The sequence below is a fragment of the Gallinula chloropus genome (assembly GCF_964237585.1).
Source record: "Gallinula chloropus genome assembly, chromosome: 3".
Taxonomy (NCBI): Eukaryota; Metazoa; Chordata; class Aves; order Gruiformes; family Rallidae; genus Gallinula; species Gallinula chloropus.
The window spans coordinates 94,896,196-94,918,273 of NC_140087.1; the positions used below are offsets into that span (position 1 = coordinate 94,896,196).

Genomic DNA, 22,078 nt, shown 5'->3' on the forward strand with positions numbered 1-22,078 from the left:
TAACCATCCTGTGCAGTCACTAGGAAGAGCACGTTCTTCCCAAAGGGGCAGTCCCCAGAAAGCCCACAGGCAAAGCAGGAGCTGCCTGGAGGCAGTCAGTAGGGAACAGTTCTGCTCCACTCTGAAGCTTTGGCTCCTCTTTCCACTTGGCACACCAATGTATTAGCAAATTAAAAGAATGTCAGGGCATGGACCCAGGCACTGGCTCTCAATCATGTCAATAAAAAAATTCTTACAATGGCCCCTGAGGAATATTTGGGGTGTGACAAATACCATTTTTCCAAACAATTATTTGGTGTATTTAGTTATTTACCATAATCTAGGGACCATTTCCCATCAGTAGTCTGGATGCATCTGTATTTTTCTAGTAACTAATAGGAGTTTGGTAATATAATTGTGAATAATGAATATACTAGGTCAGTTGCCTGCAGGACCAAGTAATAGGCCATGAAAATGTTTACCTTACTATTACACATTAAACTTCTGAACTATTTTCTGAGACTAGGGGCCTAAAGGAGCAGCACACACCTACTTTAAAATGCGGCTATGTGCAACATGAGTGGTATGTGCCAAGGACTGAAGCATTCACTTAGGGGAAAAATCTGAGTCTTTCCCTGAAGGGGTCATTTTCAGCCTCAGGAAATTCAAGTCCACATTCTCTGCCAGTATTATATTAGTCAGTGTTCTCTAGATTTTTACATAATTCACATTAAACAGACTTCCTTGTTCTCCTTTGGTCTGGGTGTTCTTTGCTGGTGTGTTTTGTTTTGTTTGTTTTGCTTTTTTCCTGGTGGTTGATTGTTTTTTTATTGCTTTTACCTGTTATAGCTGCATTCCTGTATGTGTAAACACAAAATTGCATTGAGCCACTCCTTCATCACTGACTTTGTATTCTCTCTGTTCCTTGAGAAATGACTTCTGTTGGTTTACCTATCATTAAATGAAGGAATTTACAATCATCCACTTGTTTGCCTGAACAGAAAGTAGTCAGAACACCTTGGGTTGATATTGATGCTATGATGATTGCCTATCCACTGAAGACATTCTTGTGTAACCCATTAATGGATGGTTGACACTGTCCTGTTGTTTGGTTTGGTTTGACTTTCCTGTATCTATTTCAAGCTTCATTTAATTTTTCTTTCTACTTTTGAGGTTGCATTTTTGATGTTCAAGTCCGCACCAGCATGGATCAAGAGTTTAAATCACCAGGGACACCAGAAGGTCACCCCAATTCTGGTCGCAGCGTTGGACAATGTAAAGATTCCCCATGCAGTTTAATACAGTGCAGAAATGGTGGGAAGTGTATAGAAGGTGGCTCTACTGTTTAGTAAGTATAATTATTATTTTTTTAGACTACAGCATAGTATAAATCAGTCTTAGATCAGTCTTAGACTGATCTCTAAGCTAATAACTATGATAATTTAGAGTCCTGGTAACAGTCTTCTCCAGGAATCACAGAATCACAAGGTTGGAAGAGACCTTCGAAGACCATCAAGTCCAACCATTCCCATCCTATGCTAAACCATATCCCTCAAACCATATACCTCATCTACCCTTTCTTCGAACACATCCAGAGAAGGTGACTCAACCACCTCCCTGGGCAGCCTGTTCCAGGCCCTGACAACTCTTTTAGTAATTTTTTTTTTTTCTAATATCCAATCTAAACCTGCTCAAATAATCTAATTAGAAGGAAAGAAAACTGCTGTCGGGTTCATTAAATTTAACTATTGCATTAATAAAATCAAAACTAAAATATTAAAATCATTCTAGAACATTTCTGGGTAAACTTATTTTAGAAGAAATCACATGAATTGTGTCTGCTCCACTGAAGTCACTGGCAGCCAGGTGTACTGCCTCCTAAATCGGGAACAAGACTCCTTAACACCAAAACAGAATTAAGAAGTAGGCACTCTTTATGGGCTGGGGATCGTTCCACCTGTGTGTGTATACCTATCCACCTCTGTATACCTATCCACCTCTGTATACCTGTCATCGTTTCTCATACAGTATTTATACAAACAGTTATAAGATTAAACCCTCCCAGTGACAATGATTGGTTAGTAATTTACATATAATATCTGCTAGTTCATTCCTGGATCAAACTGTGCCTGCTCACCTGGGCAGGGGTCTTTTTGACCCGAGTGGGTATTTTAGTATTCTAATGAAGTCAGTTTTCTTAAGGACGCTTAACTTTCTGCTTTTGGTGCCAAATCCTTCATTGTATGAAGGACAATTTACCTTAATCTATGATTCCAGGATATATATCCTGTTAGGTCAGGTCTCAGTGTCCTAAGGATACTAAATGTATAGATTTTGCAAGGCTGTTTCTTTTGACCCAGTTCCTGATGGCTACTCACATTGTCTTATAGTTAATAGCTGGATTAGTTATTAACATATGAATTAGTGTTTCATACTCCTTATAAATTTAGGACTGTGGGCTACAGCTACATTACTGTAAAATGTATGGGAAGAACTAGATGTTTAGGAAAGCAGCTTAGCTTAGCAGAAAACAAATAGTGAAGAGGAGAGACTGGCTCTCTTAATGTTTTAAATATGTTAGTTCATCATATACAATGTTCACCTGGCTGCTCTGTGGTGGGATTTGGGCAACCTGGTCTAGTGGAGGGTGTGCTTGCCCATGGCAGGGGGTTGGAACTAGATGATGTTTAAGTTACCTTCCAACCCAAACCAGTCTGTGGTTTGACCTATGGGATAATAAGAGGTGGACAGCTGGCCCAGAAGCCTAGTCTTTGGCCTTAAGAGTAAGTACAGATGGATCTTAGTGTCCAGTCTCTAAAGAATACAAGAAGGAAGTACATTTGTAGTTCCAAATTGCTGTTGTGTGTCAACACTTCCATTGTAATAAATCTTGTTTTCAAACACTTTGTAACTCAGCTGTAAAACCTTTGCTGAGTGGTTTTGATTTTAAAAGTATCTGCCAAGATTAATTATACTTGCTGCTTCTCATGTGCTTCTGCATGTATTCATTTATTTACACATATTTGCATAATTTTTTTGTAAAAAAGTGCTGATTTAAAACATCTGAAGACACTGACTGAAAACACTGCAGACAGCAAGAGAGGTAAGAAGAAAAAGACAGGCTTTGCACTTTGGAGCTTCTGTGTATAATTCTTCAAAATAACAAAGACCTGTCCTTCTGTGCGCTGCAAAGAAAAGAGATTGCATACCTGTCAAGCTGAAAACAATCTCCTAATGGTGCACTGGAGAGAAAATAATATGCTAATTGACTCTACTGCCCCTGAGACAAAGAAAACCTATATAAAACTAGTACTTCTAAAGCTAGTAAGGCCCTATAAACATTTGGAAAATTCACCCAAGATGCAGCATGTGGTTCCCTCTTCATTTCCCTTACGACTGTATTTATCTTCTCTTAAATACAGTAAGGATGGACATAATTTGAAAGGTATAATTTGGGATTGTTTTCCAATTGTTTTGCTACAGTGTGTCCCAACTACTGCACTTTGCAGGATACTTCCAGCACTTTTAAACTCTTGACATCCAGAGTGTTCTACAGAACAAGAAAGGAGAATGACCCTCTTTTCCCTTATGAGCATATTGGAAGAGATATAAAACCAAAATGGCAAGGAAAAAAAATCGGAAATATGAGTTGAAGGGTGCCCACCTGCACCAGCCTGAATCCTTGCTTCAGCACCTTACCCTGCAGTGCTACGGCATCTTCCTGTCTGTAACATACACGAAGTCACTACCAGCAAGAGCTAGAGAACATTTGCAAAGCATGTTGCAAGCTGGAGTGACAGCTGGTGACACAGCTACATTGGAAGCTTGGAATTACAGACCAGGTTCCTTTCATCATTATAGTTTCATAATTTGTTTTCTAGATTTGGTTAGCAAGTGTTGGAAAATGCACGTATTTGTGTGTGTGTGTCCCACTACTGAATTAACTGAACTGTATTGCACTCCCCAGATAGATTTCAAGGCAGTTAGCTATTCACAGAATGTAGATATATGCATAAACCAGTAATGGCCACTTTCTCCTCTCTCAAAAAAGTGCAACATTGCCAAAGAGGTGTGGATTTAGCATGCATATCATCTTTGTCAATGTAGAGTAGCTGTCAATAGAGTCTCACATTTTCTCAGAGGGAAGCTCTTTTTGTTTTCACATCATCTGTGCTCCTTTGAAAAGCAGAGTCCTTGAGGGAAATGGTTTCATGTTCAAATATTTTTTCTCCTGAAATGAGATCTCTCCAGAGGTTTTTGTTGCTGTTTTGAGCTATTTTTATGTCTTCCTTTCACCACCCTGCCAGAAAGTGTGCAGTGCCATTAAGCTGTAGATTCAGTTGCTATAGGGATAATGCTTTGATTTAAATAGAAATATCCAGCATTAAACTTCACATTCTGGCCGGCAACAGAGCACAATTACTATCTTTAAAAAAATAAAGAGGAAATAATAATAAAATTAAGCATTTTTTGTTCAAAGGACATTAATATCCTCCATTATTTTATTTATTCACAGAATCATACACAATAGAAAATTACATACAACAAGAGTGGCCATGATGTGTTATGGTTATTGCTTGTTGCTGAAGTAAAAGAACTAGTATGTTGTGTGCACTTTGAATGGAACATCAGACATAATGGGCACGATCCAATCTGCTAGATGAGAGCATGTGGTGTCACCTTAGATACCCCTGGGCATTTGGCCTTCAGCTGCTGCTTCAGAAAGCCCTTAGGACTAAGTCTTGTCATATCTCCAAGCATCATGTGTATCTCTTAGTACATTGTATCTTTCAAACAGCACCAGTCATTTAGGTTTGGTAGGGGGATGTCTCATAAAATGAGCTGCTGTAGTTTCATTATTCATTATTCATCAAATCATTAGATTTGATTACAACCAATTTTCAGTGCAAGGACAGAACCAATCTTTAATGCAAATGCATACTTGTATAGTTTGCAAGTATACTTTAGTTAATTCTTGTGGTTTAGATTAATAACACTTTTTGATTTTTGGGGGTGGATTCTTTTCTAAGATTTGTCATCTGATTTGGCCTTTTTAGTAAGGCACTTTTGCAGCATTCCATTGTTCTCTTCGTTTAAATATAGTTAATTACCTTCTAATCTTAATTTCTTTAGACTTAATTTTTACCTTCTAGCCTGAAGATAGACTATTTTTCGTTAATGCTTGAGTTTTCTACTGCCTGAATTCAAAGCCACTTTTATTTAGAGATGTCCTCCATTGCTCACCATTTTTCAGTTTCAATGCAATACAACTCGTATACCCAGAAATCTGCAGTAATTTGGGTAACCTGATGTGGCCAATACAGGTCAATGTGGGTTTGAGACGTCCTGCAGTATCTGGGATATCCATATGATGGTGATAAATCTGACTATTCCTTCTGGAATAGCAGCTGGAAGCCAGATGAGGTACCCCAGGGAGTTCAGATGGTATTGAACATCTGCCTGGTCTCAGTTTGTCTAACTAATTACATAAATTAATTGAGCCCCTGATCTCCACTGTGTATGTGTCCATTTTACATGTAGATACCTATATTCAGGTGTCTGAATTTACAGGGCTGAATCCCTCCTCTACTGCCATAAGACTAGTTGTTTGGTTTGACACCACATTTGCATGACTGTAGTAAGTTGCAGTTTTGTTAGCATTGCACAGGACACTTTAACATCCTCTTTTTTACATTTCATGTAACAATGCTCTTAATTTCATTTTGGAAACCACATTGGATGTGAGCAAACTTTGCAATTCCTTCACACAACTCTCCAATTCCTTCACAAGACCCTTAGATATTTCCCTGTAAGGTTCAAGAAATGCTTCTAGTTGATTAGTTTTGTGTAGTAACTTACAGGCATATTGCTTACACAGCTTGTAAAATGAAATTACTTTTCATTATTTATTTAAAATACTGCCTGGATTTCTGGGCTTGGTCCATAATCAACAGTGACTTGAACTTGTTGTCCTTATTTATTTAGAAACTGTGTTTCTTAATTGAGAACTCAGTCTGGCTTTGGTAAGGGACTTTGAGCTTAGAAAGGTACTCTGTGAACACTGTCTGACACTGTCTTTGAAACCCTGAGAATTAAGGCATTGGTACATTGCAAGACATGGCAAACTGAAATTAAACCAAGAAAATACAGAGAAAATTAGACCAGCATGGCAGGCCCCATGATGGCAAGGTTTTGAAATGCTGCCTTTTCCCTTACCTTTTTACAGATGAGGACATTTCATCCCCACTGCAACTTGCTTAGGAGTGTTAAGAGCTCTCATTTGTTCATAGACCTTTGGCACTGTATGCCACAGCAAACGTGTTCAGCTCTGTGCAAATGATTTTCAAATCATTCATAAACCAAACTTTTATGAGGTCCTAAAAGACAGGGATGAAAAGGAACTTAGACATGTGCAGACACAGTCAGGGGAAAGGAGAAGAACCTTTGTGTAAGCTGCCCAAGAGCAGTACCTTCAGCTCCAAACATCCAGCTTTACAGCACAAGAAATGGACATTTCTGTGTGCCACTCAGGGAGTTAAATTACTTCCCCTTCTCCATAGCTTTCATGCATCAAAGCATAACATTCATAGCTGAGACAGAAAGCATTCTGATGGTGACTTTGATGAATTGAGGTGCTTTTGCTTTTGCAAGGTCCTGTCCTCTTTTCCCCTTCATTCCAAATAGCTATTTATCACTCTGAAGGGCTTGTTGGCTGTGCTTTGTTTACATGTTGTTGTCTGATTTGAAGGTTTGGTGAAACAGCAGAGTTTCACAGATTCCTCATTTATGTTTTGCCCACAAACAGTGGGCTGATTAATGGAGAAAGTGTTGCTCAGTGAGTTTGAAGAAAAATTCCAAGATTTTGCACATATACAAAAAGAAAGGGGCAAAGAATCAATCAAAATATATGAGGTTTCATTCTTAGCCTTGAGAGAGAAAACTTCTAGGGAAAAATCAGTAAGTGCTTTTATTCAGGGGAACAATTTTATCATAAAGTATCTCTTAATTCTGAAATACAAACAGATCCAACATATTTTAACTATTTTGATACTTTTTAGTAAGGAGGGCATTTTTAACACCATCCTGTATTTTAATAATGTCTGTAGAATTCATGCTAATTTAAATTCACAGGTTAATGTGATGAGGTTTTGGGTTTTTGTTGGTTGGTTGGTTGATTTGGTTTTTGCTGTATTCTCCAGGCCTGGAAAAGCATAAAGAGGACACTAACAAGTACTGTGATTCTGTCAGTTTAGACAGTTTGCTTGTGGCACAGATTTGCAGTCACACATACGTAACACTCAGATTGCCACTTCTTTCATGGTCAAATCCACTATCCCCTCTTCCATGAAGTGCTTCACCAAACCTACCTCTCACGTGTCAATTAGAAGAATTCAGCAAGTGAATAATGTCTAAAGTGAAAGGCAGCTGCTGATGGGCCCCTGTTACTAGTTAAATTTTTGTATTGCTAGCAGTTCCCTTATACTGATGTCTGGTTTTATTTTTATGGCTGCTCTTCACCCTTTTAATTTCCACTTTGAGTCCTTTGAGTAGTTTATGAAGTCAAGGCCTTTTTGAGCAACATGGAGACCAAAATACAAAACCCCCACAAGTTTCATTTGGGTTTTGGAGATGCTAATATTGTAAATCTAAGATTCAATGTAAAATGTTTCCTATTTAGTACTTTTTTTTACAATGAAATAAGCATATTGAAAAGATGCATAAGAAACTTCATTACTGCTCTTTTCTCATGACCATTTTGGCTCAGATGACTAAATATAGGTATATAGACTTTGAAATCTTGATTTCTTTGCTACTGGCAGGTTGATTTCACTCAGTAATTAAGTTGCATTCTTTTCTTTCACTTTCCCACTGTAGTTGTGACTGCCTCACTGGATGGAAAGGTGCATTTTGCACGGAAACAGTGTCAGTATGTGAACCAGAGCACGATCCTCCACATCTGTGTAAGCAGGGCGGTACCTGCGTGCCACTGCCTAACGGCTACATGTGTCACTGCCCTCTTGGAACGACCGGCACCTATTGTGAACAAGGTATGTCAGAAGGACAGTACACATCTCACAATGCCCAGGCAGAAAAACTCAGTGTTCTGTCACTTACCAATGAAATGTGACATAGAGACACAAAGAACAAAATAGATCTTACCTATTTATAGAAAAATCAAGTCATTTAAAGCCATGAATTCTTAGACTGTTTTCTGACTGCTAATTTTTGACAACATTTGTTCCTTAACCAAATTCATGGGCATTGTGGCATTGTCAGATACAGAGGGAACAGGAAGCATTGCACAGCAGTGATACAGTGCTTGGTTAAATTCCAAAGTTCACCATAATGATGTATGTTGAGAAATACAATTAAGAGCTCAGTAGCATACTTCTGAGTACACTTCAGAAGTAGGAAGTATCTGGGACCTTAATCAATTTCTGCTGACACTAATGGAGAGGTTGTTGTTGACTTCACCAGCTATTGGTTAGGGATGCACTAAGAAAGATTATAAAATATGCAAACATCACTGTAATAATCTTCAAATGTCTGTTCTCCCTGGGCTTTCTTCCAACATGTGACCCTCAAAACATGTCCTCAGTTTGACAGTTTTGCATTTCTTACCCTCACATGTAGGAATTCTTTATATGTCTGTTTTCTTCTCAAAATGGTTGCACAAATGAATATTCAACAGCTATAAGCTCAAGGACTTCTCTGTGTCTGAAGCAGCTCTGTGTGTAAGGGATGTAGTACATTATGGGTTTTTTCTTCTACAAGCTCTTTGTATCTTTTGGAGAACTCCAGTTACTGCTAAATACCTCCCTTTTCAAGTCAAGGTGCACCCTCCCTTCTTGTGCCTACAGAGTGAGTTTCAAGCACAGAACTGACAAGCTGAACTGTATTTGACCTGATTTGCAGTCCTCACCCTATAGATGGATAGAGTTTTTAAATCCCATTTCAGAAAGCACTTGCAATTGGTTGGCTGAAATCAAAGAAAATACAGCTTCTTGAAAGCCATTGTGAGATTCCTTATTGCATGTAAGAATGTGTTTGCTCTACTGCCTCTGTTGCAACAGCTTTTTGAGGTTCTTTATGTGAACTTTTTCAACTTTGAGTTTTCATTTCAAGTGAGGTTTTCAAAAGTAATGCCACCTGGATTCAGGACACTGATCACAAGGACATGTTCTGTACATAAAGCAGGTAATTAATCAAATAAACACTCCTGTGTTCTGGTTTAGAATAGATTGTGGCCATCTTGTGATGGCCCCTGTTTCCAGTACAAATAGCTTATACTAAGGAGCACAAAATTGTATTTCTTGGGGATTGTCATCCTTTCAGTAATTCCTCCACCTGGTAAATGGCTTAGAGGGTTTCTCTCTGGTTTATTTACAAGCATTCTTTTTACGAATAGGGACTATGGGTCCTGACCAAACTCTTTGCCCTGCTTTTCACCTTCCTTACTCTGGCAGAATAATGAATTATCATGAGATTTTTCAAAGCACAGTTTGCACTTCTAGTGGATGGCAAATTGCTAAAAAACAGCAGCTTATCAAGATTGAATATCTCATCTCTGGATTGATGGTGGTTATTGGAGCCAAAAGAAAAAGAGACAGAGAGCAATGAACAGCCCAAGGGACCAGGAGAGAACAAAGGGAAATTAAATGATGGAGACTAATGAATGTGCACGAAAGAAGGAAAGAAGTGTGAGAAAAAGGCAGGAGAGATTTATGAGGCAAAAAAAGCAGAGGAGAATAACAAAGACTAAGAACAAATAGGGCTTTACCAAATAATAGCAACCAGTAAATAGAGTACAACAGTACGGATTGCACAGCAAGAAGTCAGGTGAAAAAAGCAAATGGGGCAGTAGGGGTAGAAGCATAGTGATAAAGAAGAGTAATCTGACCACAGATGCTAAGGCTACTTAAACATAAACTGGTAATAATTACTAACTTGCCTAGCAAACACAAAAATTGTCCGTGGTTCTGTGTGAACAATGTACACGAGAGTTGAAAACGTATGTGCAGATGGTGATGTAACTATTCTTAAAGTGTGACATGTGTTCTCCTTAAAGCAGTGACTCAAACCAACAAGGATGCAGTGACTATCAGCACAGAGATATGGTACATTATGGTTAAGCTTTAGAAGTGAAAGCCACACTAACAAGGGAAGCTAACAGTTTGGAAACTAACAGTTGGAAAACTAAGTTAGAACGAGAGTAAACTCAGGGAGGGCAAGACCAAAGAACATAGGCAGAATGGCTCATACAGCCTGAAATTCACCATGCTTACTTGGGCCACTCTCACAGTGTTCATTTCAAAGTTGTAAATATTGAACAATATTCTCAGAAGGTTGCAGTAAGATGTGTATTAAATCATATATTTGAGAGGAAATTGGAAGAAATCAACACACTTAATGCAGAGATGGTAGTAGTTTTGATTGCCCAGGATTTTCTATAGGCTGCACACGATCAATTGTTATTCGGTAAGTAGTACACATGTATTTTTTGGTCTGACACTCTGAGAGCAAATATTTCATTGTGTATTTCAACCTGCCAAAGCAAATGCCAGGACTTTTCTTGGAAGAAGATCGAGAGGTTTAGCAGGTAGGTAGCACGCTGGTGACTGAAGTACAGTGGGAAGATGCCTGTGAAATCTATGACCTATTTTGGAAAGGCAAGAATCCATAAGGAGCAATAGGAAGGGTAGAGAGGGTTGGAAATTAGATGTGAATGGGTCCAAGAAACAAAGGCTTGTCAGGCAAGGCAGTGTTAATTCTGGAATAATTTAAGCTATACTTCTTGGGTGTACCATGTTGTCCAAACCCATTAATGCTCATAAGACAGGATGTTTTTTCAAGTATGTTAGGTTTCTAAAGGTAACAAACAAACAAACAAAAGATTAATTTTTACTGCCAGAAATAAAAGTGATTGTAATGAAACAGGAAAGATATTAAAATTTGGGCAGGAGTCTTTTTTTACTTAGTGTTAACTTTGCCATCCAGATTGAGACCACTTCTAAGACTGTTCATGACACACAAAGCAATAGATAATTCTCTTCTGCTGCTTTGAAAAGGTCATAACTGTAGCAGTAGAAGAGGAAAACCAGCCCAAGTCCTGAAATGCATAAATGGCAATCAGACATGGCCACGGTCTGACACAGTGTTAAGTGTTAGTTAGCACTCCCTTAGCCACAAGGATTATGAATACAGGGGAAGTAGAGTATGTAGTGTTGTGGGTTTTTTAAAGTACTTATTCCAGGGCACTAAAATATGATATTAAGAAAATCTGCAGTTCATTTGATCTAAAGTTTGCAACTGAAGTACTAGAAGATTCTAAATTGTCTTCTGATAAAGAAAGGAGGCTTCAGCCCAGAGTCATATGTAATTTAGTTATTTCATTAACACACACTGTTCAGCTCCCAGCACTATTTATGGCAGAGCCTGCTGCATGGCTTTGAGCACCCAATTCCATCGTATTCTGTTTGGCCCGGTGAGTACCTGTGTAATAGATATCTCAAAAGGTTTCTGAAGAGGGAGAAATTTCTAAGAACCTGGTTGTTTCAGCCCTCTCACAAATATGCATTAGACCTGTTGGCTTCAGTGTGAATACAGCTCTGAGAAAAAGTGGCCAAGATTGTAAAGGATGACTATTCCTGAGGAAGATGTAACAGTCAAAAACCAAAGGGTTCTTGACCCTTTGGTTTGCAGATGCTGCAGATAGTTTGATTTATAGGACATCATTATTATATATGTGAACAAAATATATTTTTCATAACTAGTAATTATTGAGATGTAAACATTTAAAATTATCCATATTAACTCTCTGCAGCTGTATTCTAATCTCTACTTAATTGCATCTCAGAATCTTATTCCTGTTAGAAAAAGAGTGTCCCTTTGTGAGGTCAGTAATCCTGTCTCTAGCAGTGGCCAATAATGAACATTTAATCCAGCAACTCTATATGACATATCCCTGAAGTTATTTTCTAGCATCCAAACACTTGTGAAATGCCTTTTTTGCCATTTGTTTTAATGGATTAAATCAAGTCTCTCATCTTGACATAAACTATATCACTTAAGGAAGTGGAAGACTTGAACAAAAATAAATTTGGAGTCAATGAAGTTCCTCTGACTCCCTGTTAAGCATTGAGATGTATTTCCATATAAACTAGAACTTCTCAAGGCACTAAGCATATGAAATTTATGTCTTAGATAATTTACTCAGTTTTGCAGAGGAATTAAGAAAACCTGTAATTTCAGATTAACTAAATGTGAGATTTCACAGACCTGATAATGGTCTCATTTAAGGAGACAGCACTGTAATATTTGAAAGATTCTATAGATGGCAGTATTGGAGAAGAATTGCTAGTGGCGAAAATAAGCAGTTTCACCACATTATTTCTATAAATTTTAAATTGTTCAACAGTTTCCTTCTTTAGCAGGATTAATTTATGGCACATAATTTCATAAAATCTATTAAAATAACTTTTCTTAACTTCAAGGCATCATCATGGAATGCTGCACTTTTCACAAAGGATTAAGTGAATAAATAGATTTCTCCAGCTATGTATTAGTCTCAGTTGCATAGCTACAAATACTGCCTGTCAATGTACAGCTCTTGAGGAAAGGAAAGCAAAAAGAGCTTTTCATTTTTCTGTCATCCATATCCAGTAGCCATGAAGCCATTTCTTTGATGAACAGATGGCAAACAACTTCCTTTGGCCATGTTTATCAGCTCAAGTCAACTTTCTAGATATTATTCTAATATCAAATTCCATTATTCCCACACAAATATTCAGCAAAATTTTGAAAATATCTGAAAACCTGACAGAGAAGGAAAAAAGTAACCAATTTTGTAATTATTTCATCCATCTTCATAATCATGATAAATTCATGAAAAATGGAAAAAACTGACATTTGGAATATTTTTTATTGTAAAGATCTTTCTCTTTCTACATAATCTAGCATGACATGTGACATACTTTGACTGCTACTGTAGGACAAGTTAATTTACAGCATGTTTTAGCTGAAGACTTTTAGATGACCAGACGCCTTACATGTACTCGGACACGTATGCATGCACACATATGTTGGGTTCATCTGACAATGCAGTTAGACTTAGTGGCTTAATGTAATAACTATTTCATAGTTATTACATGGAAACTTGTGTTTCTGTGTTTAACTGTTGAAAGAACAACTGCAGGCACTTCTTAGCTTGTTTTGAGTCACATCAACTATGGTGTTCTTTTAGTCAATTAAGCCACAGTGGTCCCATCAAGCTTCTTGTTTCCATTAGTATTTTTTGAAACCTTCAGGCAATATGAGAAAATCTTTAAATAGTAGCTACTGCAGTCATGTACCAGAAGATTAAAGGTGCTGTTAAAGTTTTGCCTAAAAAGCGTTCTAATCTTTCAGATTTATCAGTAACAGTCCAGGCAGCAATAGTTGTGGTTTGTACAAGAACACCTGCATTTGTAATGTTTCTCTGTATAATACAAAATGTCAAGTAGAATGAAGTGAGTTGCCTACTTGAACATAGGCCATTGTGTATAACCCCAAGTGGAAGTCATGCATGACAAAAGGAAGCACTTGATATGCAGTGCAGCAGTAATGCCCTCCACACCAAGTCAGCCATGAGTGACCTGCAGTCCCAGTAAAAAATCAGTCACGCACTTACCATTCCCTCCAGTTACCCAACTGAATGAGAACAAGATACACCCAGCTAACTAGCACTTAGTAGGATGGATCTGGAATTATTTTCAGACTTCCTCTATGAGCATGAATGATTTGCTAAAATATGCTAGCCACTTTACTTTGGGAAGGTGCTCGGAGTTAGAAACCGTGTAAAGGAGTCAAGGGTAAGAACTGTTTTTAAAAGCAAGGCACAGATTTACATATCTACATGTGAGTGCAATAGATAAGTTCCCATTATGGTTAATGACCATCTAGTCAGTATACTGAGTTAGGAAAGCTATTTAGCTGTAGGAAGCTTTTCTAAATATAGGTGCTTAGTGTTGTTTGATTTGCCCTGGCATTCAAACTTGTACCCAAAAGCATCCTGACAGGGTTCACAGATATGGGACAGGACATTTTGGATACCTGTGTGTTTCTAGAATGGCACATGAAGGCAATAGAGATTGTGGAAAAAAAACAGTAGGTACCTACATTTAGGAAACTGAATGGAGCCTTGGAGGATGCTACTTCAGGATAAGGTGAATCTCTTTTGAGATCTGTTGACTGAGTTACATGGCGATGCTATTCACTTGCCTGGAAATGGGACCTGGTTACATGCTGCCATGTATCCCTCACAGTTTCCAGTTCCCATCTGCAGCAAGGCCTGTGTTTGCTGTTACTGAATCCTTTCTTTTGTCATAGTTGACCATAATGGGTATTTTCATGCCTATAAGTAAGTATGTAGATAGCTAAATAGAAGTGTCTTAATGCCAAAATTAATCCCTCCAATTTTATAGTAATCTATTTCCTTGACTTAATTACTGTCATAAACACAATGCAGAATATCAGCTTTTTTATATGCCAGTCCACTGTTCTCAGACTACATCCAGTCCAAAATATGAGTAAGTGAAGGTCTCAACTTGCAACTAGATTAACAAAGTTTTAGATACTTAATTCTTCACTAGTTGCTTCGTCAGTCTGCACTGAGATACTCAGGGTCCTGGTCAATGTCTTCTGACAACTGAGGGCTTGGAGTGCACACATGGTTCCAGTGAGGGAATCTCAGACTGGGTATTTTCTTCGTGCAGGTTTCATCTTGAAAGCATCTTCAGAGGATTTAAGTACCTAGAATAAGCTTACTACCAAAGCCAGGCATGGATTAAATATTTGTTGATTTTGTTTGTATCACTTTTTCCTAATTGCCTGGTAATTAAGCATTTACTTTCACTATCATGATGAAAATACTTGAACCCCTGTCATATTATCAAAGAATATAACAACCACTGAGTGATTGTGTATGTAAGGTTTTCTTTTATTTCCTCTATTGTCTAAAGTCTTGTAGGAAATGTTTGTTTACTGAAATATTCATTTAACAGAAGAAATGGAATTTAGCCATATCCTGGCAATTATATCCATATCTTCAGATGTAGGAGAGTCAGGTTCAGATTTCTGGTCTACCTGATTGCCTAGTACTGGGGTTTCTTAGCTGCTCCCACTACAATTTGCTGTCTCACATGACTCATTCTTAGGCACTCATATCTTAATGTGTCATACTGGAAGGCTGAGGTCTATTGTTTTTACGTTGGCTAGTAATAGATATTTTAGGCTTTGGAAAGCCAGAGATCTCTTTAGGGATTTAGCCATATGCTCCTAGATGTTACTTCTTAGTTAATTAGGTTTCTAATTAGCTAATAGTACAGACTACAATTCCTCTGCAACAAAACCAAACAGAGCTGTAGACTTCACTTACAAAACTGTAATCTCTTGTTCCAGTGTTGCTCAGAATAATGATTGCTTCAGTCTGGCCTCTTTAGGGACCATGAGCATTACTAATGGCTGCAGGTCTGGCAAAATTACAATGTTCATGAGTATGTTGTTCTAACCATTCTGTTGGAGCTGTGCTAATAATCGATACTTTTGTTAACATGCTCTACTTGTTACTGCACTAAAAAGGGAAATTGAACTACACTTTCTTTTGCTATACATGAATTAATTTATAAGTTCTGAATAGCTAGATCTTCAAAGATTAAATAAAAAGTGCAAAACAGGAAAATACACCTCCATTTAGATAAGGTGAATTTTTTACTTAGTTCCTTAATTTTTAGAATATTTACTCAAAGAAAAAATTGCCCATGAAATATCAGTAATATCTGAGCTACAACTTCAAGCAAATTGTATCCTAAGACGAAGATTTCCATACAGCCATATTTGTCATTGTTTTCCAAAATGAAAAAAGGAATGGAGTTTCTCATGCTCTGTCTGTGAAGGAACGAAACCACTGAAGGTTTCTGACTGTGGAGTTTGAAGCTTTCAGACAGGTCTCATGAACTGTTAAAGAGTTGCCCTGAAAGTGGCAGGGCACTGAGTGCTCCCTGACAGTAAGCCTGGCTTCTTACACCACCAAAATAAAACAAATACTGAGACAAAAGTACAGCTTGTGGTAAGGAGAGGCAGTTTATGGTGATAAGTGACAGAGTTCGGTGGAAAATAAAACTTGAGAGAAGAAAACTTGCATAGCTAGTTAGTATCACAGACTGACCCATCCATCCAAAGTGTGATGTTTTGTCTTCCTCCAAGTCATCAAGAACTTCTGTGATTGCCATGACCTTTCAGAGCTTATTGAAAGGCCAAGCAGCCTCACAGTGATATTTGCCATCTCATCGCCCTCACCACTCAGGGATGCATCCTGGCTGGTGCCCTGCCCATGCGTATGTCTGATCAGCTGATGTGCTCCCAAATTCTTCCTCTGCCATACGTAATGTTTCACTTCCCCAGGCTGAACTGCCAGGGGCTTGGGAGGCTTGATCAGCCTTTGCTAAGTGACAAATGAGCTGTGAGTACTTCTGGCTTTTTCCATATCCTTTGTCACTAGGTCCCCATTCCTTTGAGTAGTGGCTTCACAGTTTACTTTCTTGTTCGAAGCCCTTCTTGTTTCCCTTTACATCCCTTGTCAGTTTTCAACCCTGCTGAGTTTTGACTCCTAATTCCATCCCTCTTCAACTTGGATACTAACTCTCTATTCCTGCTGGCTAGCCCATCCCTGCTTCCTTCTTGGAGTTGGAGCACAAGGCTTTCATGTTTACTGTGTTACTTTTCCATCTCAGGTTTTCATGACACACCAAATAGCAAAAAGGGCTGGCTGCAAGTTGTGAGGCAGCAAGCTGCTTGAAGAAATGTAATGCCATCAGAAGGTAGACTGGGACGTGCACAAGCACTTCTGCTTCTGCCTCAGAGCTGTGAGAATAACCTAGAAAGTTTTGTTCATAACGACATTGAACAGGATGTGTGAGCATTGCAAGGCTGGTCAAATGAGGACAGTAGGAGGAACCTGAGAGGGATTAATGTGTAGGAGAGGGAAAGAAAAGCACACTGCAGCAATAGTACTTGCAGAAACTTTGTGTTCCCATAGATGTAACAGTTCTAAAGGGATTTAGTTTCTCTTGGTATCATTCAGATATGTACAGCTTCACAGATACTAGTGTTCAGCTTAGACAACTGAGTCATTAATCAGATGCAGAACAGAAATGTTTGCTTAAATGCCTGTAGTGCTTACAATGCACCACACAGTGCTGAACACTAGTGAGTAATGTAGTACTTACACAGCACAAATCCTACAAATTTAGCTTATAGGATTGGCAAAGGCATCCATTCACCTCATTTGTTTTAGCAAAGAGTTTCTCTGGGGTAAGTGTATGTCAACACAGGATGTTTCATGGCAAGTTTAGCCAAGGTTCTTTCTGTCTTCTCTTCAGTGGGGAAAAAATGTTACCAGGAAAACAACAGTAAAGTACCCTGGCATATGACACGTTAATTTTGCAGGTACCTGCCATAAAAGCAAATCAAAAAGCTTCAATTCTCTTATTCTTCACCTCAAAAGTTTGTCTGTCTGTAGATGTAATTTTGCAAAATTTAAATTTTCTACCGGTCGTCCCTCTGTAATGCAAGGGAGGTAAACCATTCTGCTCTGAGATAAGAGTGCACATTTCCATGTGTCTCTCAAGTCAGGTTTTTTTTCCATGGATATAACCAGTGCTTACAGGATCTACAGGTAATTTACAAGCAAATTAGAAGTAATTCTTGTACTTCCTGTAGTTAGTCCTGCTGTGTTGTGGCAAAATATGTTGCTTTCTGACATTTCTTAAAATATATTTGTTGGGAATAAAACCGCCTTTTTAGCAAAATGAGAATAAAATATTTACATCATGGAAGTTTCAGAATGAAAGATATTAAATAGAGTATTTTATCTGATATCTATAAATCAGGATAATACTTCTTTTCTAAGGCATTGTGACATAAAAAACAACTATAAAAAAAAAATCACCTTTTTTTAACTCTTGTTCTCTCTCTCTGCTCCAAGGCTTTTTACCACAGCAATCTCCCTTTCATAAACCTTCCAACATTTCAGTCCTGCTACAGCTGAACATCTTGCTAGTCATTGTCCATGCTTCCTTCACACGCAGTAAAGAACTAACTACAGTGACAAAATGAATCTGAATCTGAAAGGGAGAATTTCACATGCCTCACTGTACACTTCACCTGGTGTGACCTTTTAAGCAGCAGCCTATTTTAATACAAGATCAACTGCTGTGGCACAGTTCCCCCATATGTAAGTCTTGCTGTGCAAAAATTTGCTAAGAGAGTGCTGACTGCCACATGACCCATGAAGCAAAAATGTCTGTGTACAGAACAAATTCTTACTTCTGATTGATTTTTAAATATGAAGACAACAGAATAGGGCTTACATCTTTAGCTACTAATGGAGACCACTGTCTCCTACCTACTGAAAAACATACAAGCACCTAAAAATCCATATGAAAACTAGTAAGAATTATTTTTCCTTTTGTACCTGATGAAGTTTATATGTTCTAGTGGTATAAATTACATCATCTGATCTGTTTAGCAAGTTCTACTACTATTTATCTTGGGTAATTGCTAGTTTTAAACCTATTTTTACTTCTGTCACCTTTTAAGTATAGATGCAAGGAACTTCCAATTTCTGATATCATGTAATACCTATTGCCACAGACACGGCCTAGCCTTCATACCGTAACAGCTATTACCATGCTTAGGATGGGAATGATTCATTAATGTAATGTGTTTGCATGAGAATATACACATAGGTTGAATAGCAGCTCATCAAAAGCCTGATTCTGATCACTCAGTAATTTCATAAATCCATTAGAACTGATATTCCAGAGATTAAAACTCATTTTTAGATTTACTGAGAATTTGTGAGGTTAAATCCTTGTACCTTCCTCAGAAGAACTAACTGTAATCTTGTGGGGGAAATGACCCAGGAGGCCAGCTGTACTGTTAATACCCATTCAGGAGGCATCCTCAAGTGATTATGCTGGGTCCTGTAAACTGGTGCACCTGTCTGCTGGACACAGTCCACCAGAAACGCCTTGAAGCCTATTCCGAGAGAGGTGCTGTGGCAGAGCGAGCCGTGCGGCCTGCTGGCTGCATCCCACACTGGGAACCAGGGCCCAGCTGCAACCGGCGATTCAGGGTGCGGCTGGATGGTGAGAGGGTTCAGGAGCCGACCCTGTGCAGAAAACCTGAGTGCAGAAGGGTAGCACACAGTTCCCTAGAACTGCGTGGGTGTATATTTGACTGAATCATAGAATCACAGAATATCCTGGGTTGGAGGGGATCTGTAAGGATCATCAAGTCCAACTCCTGGCTCCACACAGAACCAGCCAGGTCAGAGCATGGGACTGAACGCATTGTCCAGACGCTTCTTGACTCACCCAAGCTCGGTGCTGTGACCACTTCCCTGGGGAGCCTGTCCAGGGCCTGACCACCCTCTCAGAAGCAAATTACTACAAAACTATGAAAGTGGGAGCACAAAAATGAAGGACGATGTTGGCCTCTTAGCAGAGAAACAGCCTGGCTTCAGCTGAAACTGAAAAGTGAGGGGGTGGGCAGCACTTACAGTTCAAGCATTTAGTGCTGCTGCTAACTAAGTAGTAAAAAGGGCTTATCACACGCAGGTCTAAATGTACCCCACACATGTACACAGCTTGGCTTATTCCAGACAACCAACCACACTATTACGAATTAGCTAATAACTAACATAATTATATCTCAGACATGTCATGTCATTATAATGGTAAAAATTTGAAACAGTTTCAAGTGACATAAGAGCATAGAAAAGTAGAATCATTTATCAGTTGCCAGAAGGATATTTAACCAGCCTGATTTCTTAAGGGTACACGAACAATTAGCACTGAGAGAAGTGGTAAAACAGACTGATGAAGTTGTGGATAGCTAAAAAGCATACAGTGTATCTTCACTCTAATGGTGTGAAAGTGTTCTGTTTCAGTACAGGGTAGGCCAGTTTGAATTATGATCATCTCAGTGTGATTATCCTAAAAACAAATTTCAGCAGCAGTTAATGAACACATTCCACTCAAAATATACATTCTTAGGACTAAGCAGTTCCTCCACTAAGGTCTTCATCTGTATGGTGAAGAAATAAATATTTATTCTGACTCCTGCTAAAGTATTTTGCATTTGTTTTTTTAAAACAATGTCAAATTTACACTTACATTTATTTAGAAATGAACACTAACAACATCACATTTATTTTGCATTACAAACACAGGCTTGATTGTTAGTAAAAGCAAGGCACACAGAAGACAAAATGGCATTGATTTGCTATTCTCAAACTTTTATTCTCTGTCTAGGTTATTTTTAGTCTTTGGAAAGGGAAGAATTGGGAGTATTATGTACAGCATTTATGAACTATACAAAATAACCGTAGACAACTGGTGCCATAATAATGCAGTCCTCTCAAAATATTTTTCAGAATACATTTCCTCTTGTATTTTTCAGATATTTCCATTAGTGATGCATCTTTCAGAGGTAACGAATCATCCTGGATGTCATTTGCACCCTTTTATATCCGGCATAAGACCCATATCAAACTACAGTTTCAGCCTCTATCTCCAGATGGTATCCTGTTCTACACTGCACAGCATTTGGGTGCTCAGTCAGGTAAGGATACTCCAGCTTGCTGGCATCGTGCATCCAGGTATTTTTTTTGAAAAAGACAATATATTGAAGTGATGTGAGCATTCAGTCTCTCTCTAACTCACTGGCCATGTTGACTGGATTTTGAACTGGGAATACTGAAGTTCCTAAGGAAAAACATGCATAACAAAAATTTGGATTGGTCCAAAGGTAGAAAATATTTAATGAAGTGGTTCAGGAAACCATTATTCCCTGAAAAGTAACTGTAGCCAGACATTTATGAACACTGCTCCCACGGTTTCAGTGCTGCTGCACTAGGATTCACAGTCTGGGGGTCTGGCCCAGTGATATTAAAATGACCAAAAATAAGGCAGTATAAAAACTGTTCAAACAAGTTAAGTAAAAGTGAACATTCCTAAAACTTTATGGCAAGAAAACGTAATTTTCAAACCAATGTAAATACAATTTAAAATCTAGTCTTATTTTTTTCTAATTACTTTATTAACACACTCCATTCATTTTTATGGTGCATTTATGTGGTGTCTTGCACAATTTAAAACAGAAGCATTGCGTACCACTCATAACATGATCCTAGAGCAGATTTTCCACTCATATTGAGTAGTATGTTACACCAAAATAAGCCTTTGTATGACAAAAAAGCACTTAACTATTTGTCATGTAATTTTAGGTTCCCATGTTCAAAGCCTAAAGCTCTGAGACATTTCAGTAAACATGCTTAGCCACACATGAATATAAACACACAAATGCCCAATTTACCACCTCCTTATCCTAAACCCAGGTGTTTTAACAGGCTTCTTCTGTTAGGTTGAGACTGGTAATACATCATACACTGCTGGCACCTTCTGTTTGCCTTGTTCTGAGTACAACCAGATACAGAGAAGCAGCTTCAAATAAAAATATATAGCACATCTGTAATACAAATACATTTATTTGCAAAGAACTCTATCTTCTACAATGAATGTTTTATAATTCTGTCACTTAGAGATCAAATTCTCAGGTTCTCAGTGAATCGTTTTCCCTTGTATAAACTAAAGTATTACATGGACCATGAAAAATAGAAAGAAAAAAAGGTTTTCTCTCAAAAGAATAGTCAGAGGTCATGGAAGCAGCTAGCATGTAAAGAAATTAAACATCTCTCTGGAAGCATCAAAGAGTGTGCTAAGTCTCTTTAACTTGGGTCAAAAGTGATTTAGCATGAGCGTGCCCTCATTCTGTTGCCATTCATGAATGTTTAATTTGCACAGGAAGGAATACTTTCTTTAAATCACTTTCTAGAATTATATTGATTGCATTTCAAAGCAAAAAACATCTTCTATGGAGTAATTTAATTTCTTTGCAAATTTCTTACTTCCGTTTCCACTGTCCTGAAGTTTTGAAAGATTTAAGAAAAGCCAATCACCTGGCTCTTCATATTTGCCTTCATATAATCCTGCCAAAT

General features: G+C 38.2%; 1 protein-coding gene across 1 annotated transcript in view; it reads left to right on the plus strand.

Annotated features, from left to right (window-relative positions):
• EYS (eyes shut homolog) overlaps positions 1 to 22,078 on the plus strand; it is a gene marked incomplete at both ends in the record, with an annotated part of 784,773 nt that overhangs the window by 754,086 nt on the left and 8,609 nt on the right. Inside the window, 3 exons of the mRNA XM_084261159.1 lie at positions 1,153 to 1,327; positions 7,855 to 8,027; positions 20,482 to 20,643. Of these exons, the coding sequence (XP_084117285.1) occupies positions 1,153 to 1,327; positions 7,855 to 8,027; positions 20,482 to 20,643 (510 nt within the window). The remainder of the gene's footprint in view (positions 1 to 1,152; positions 1,328 to 7,854; positions 8,028 to 20,481; positions 20,644 to 22,078) is intronic.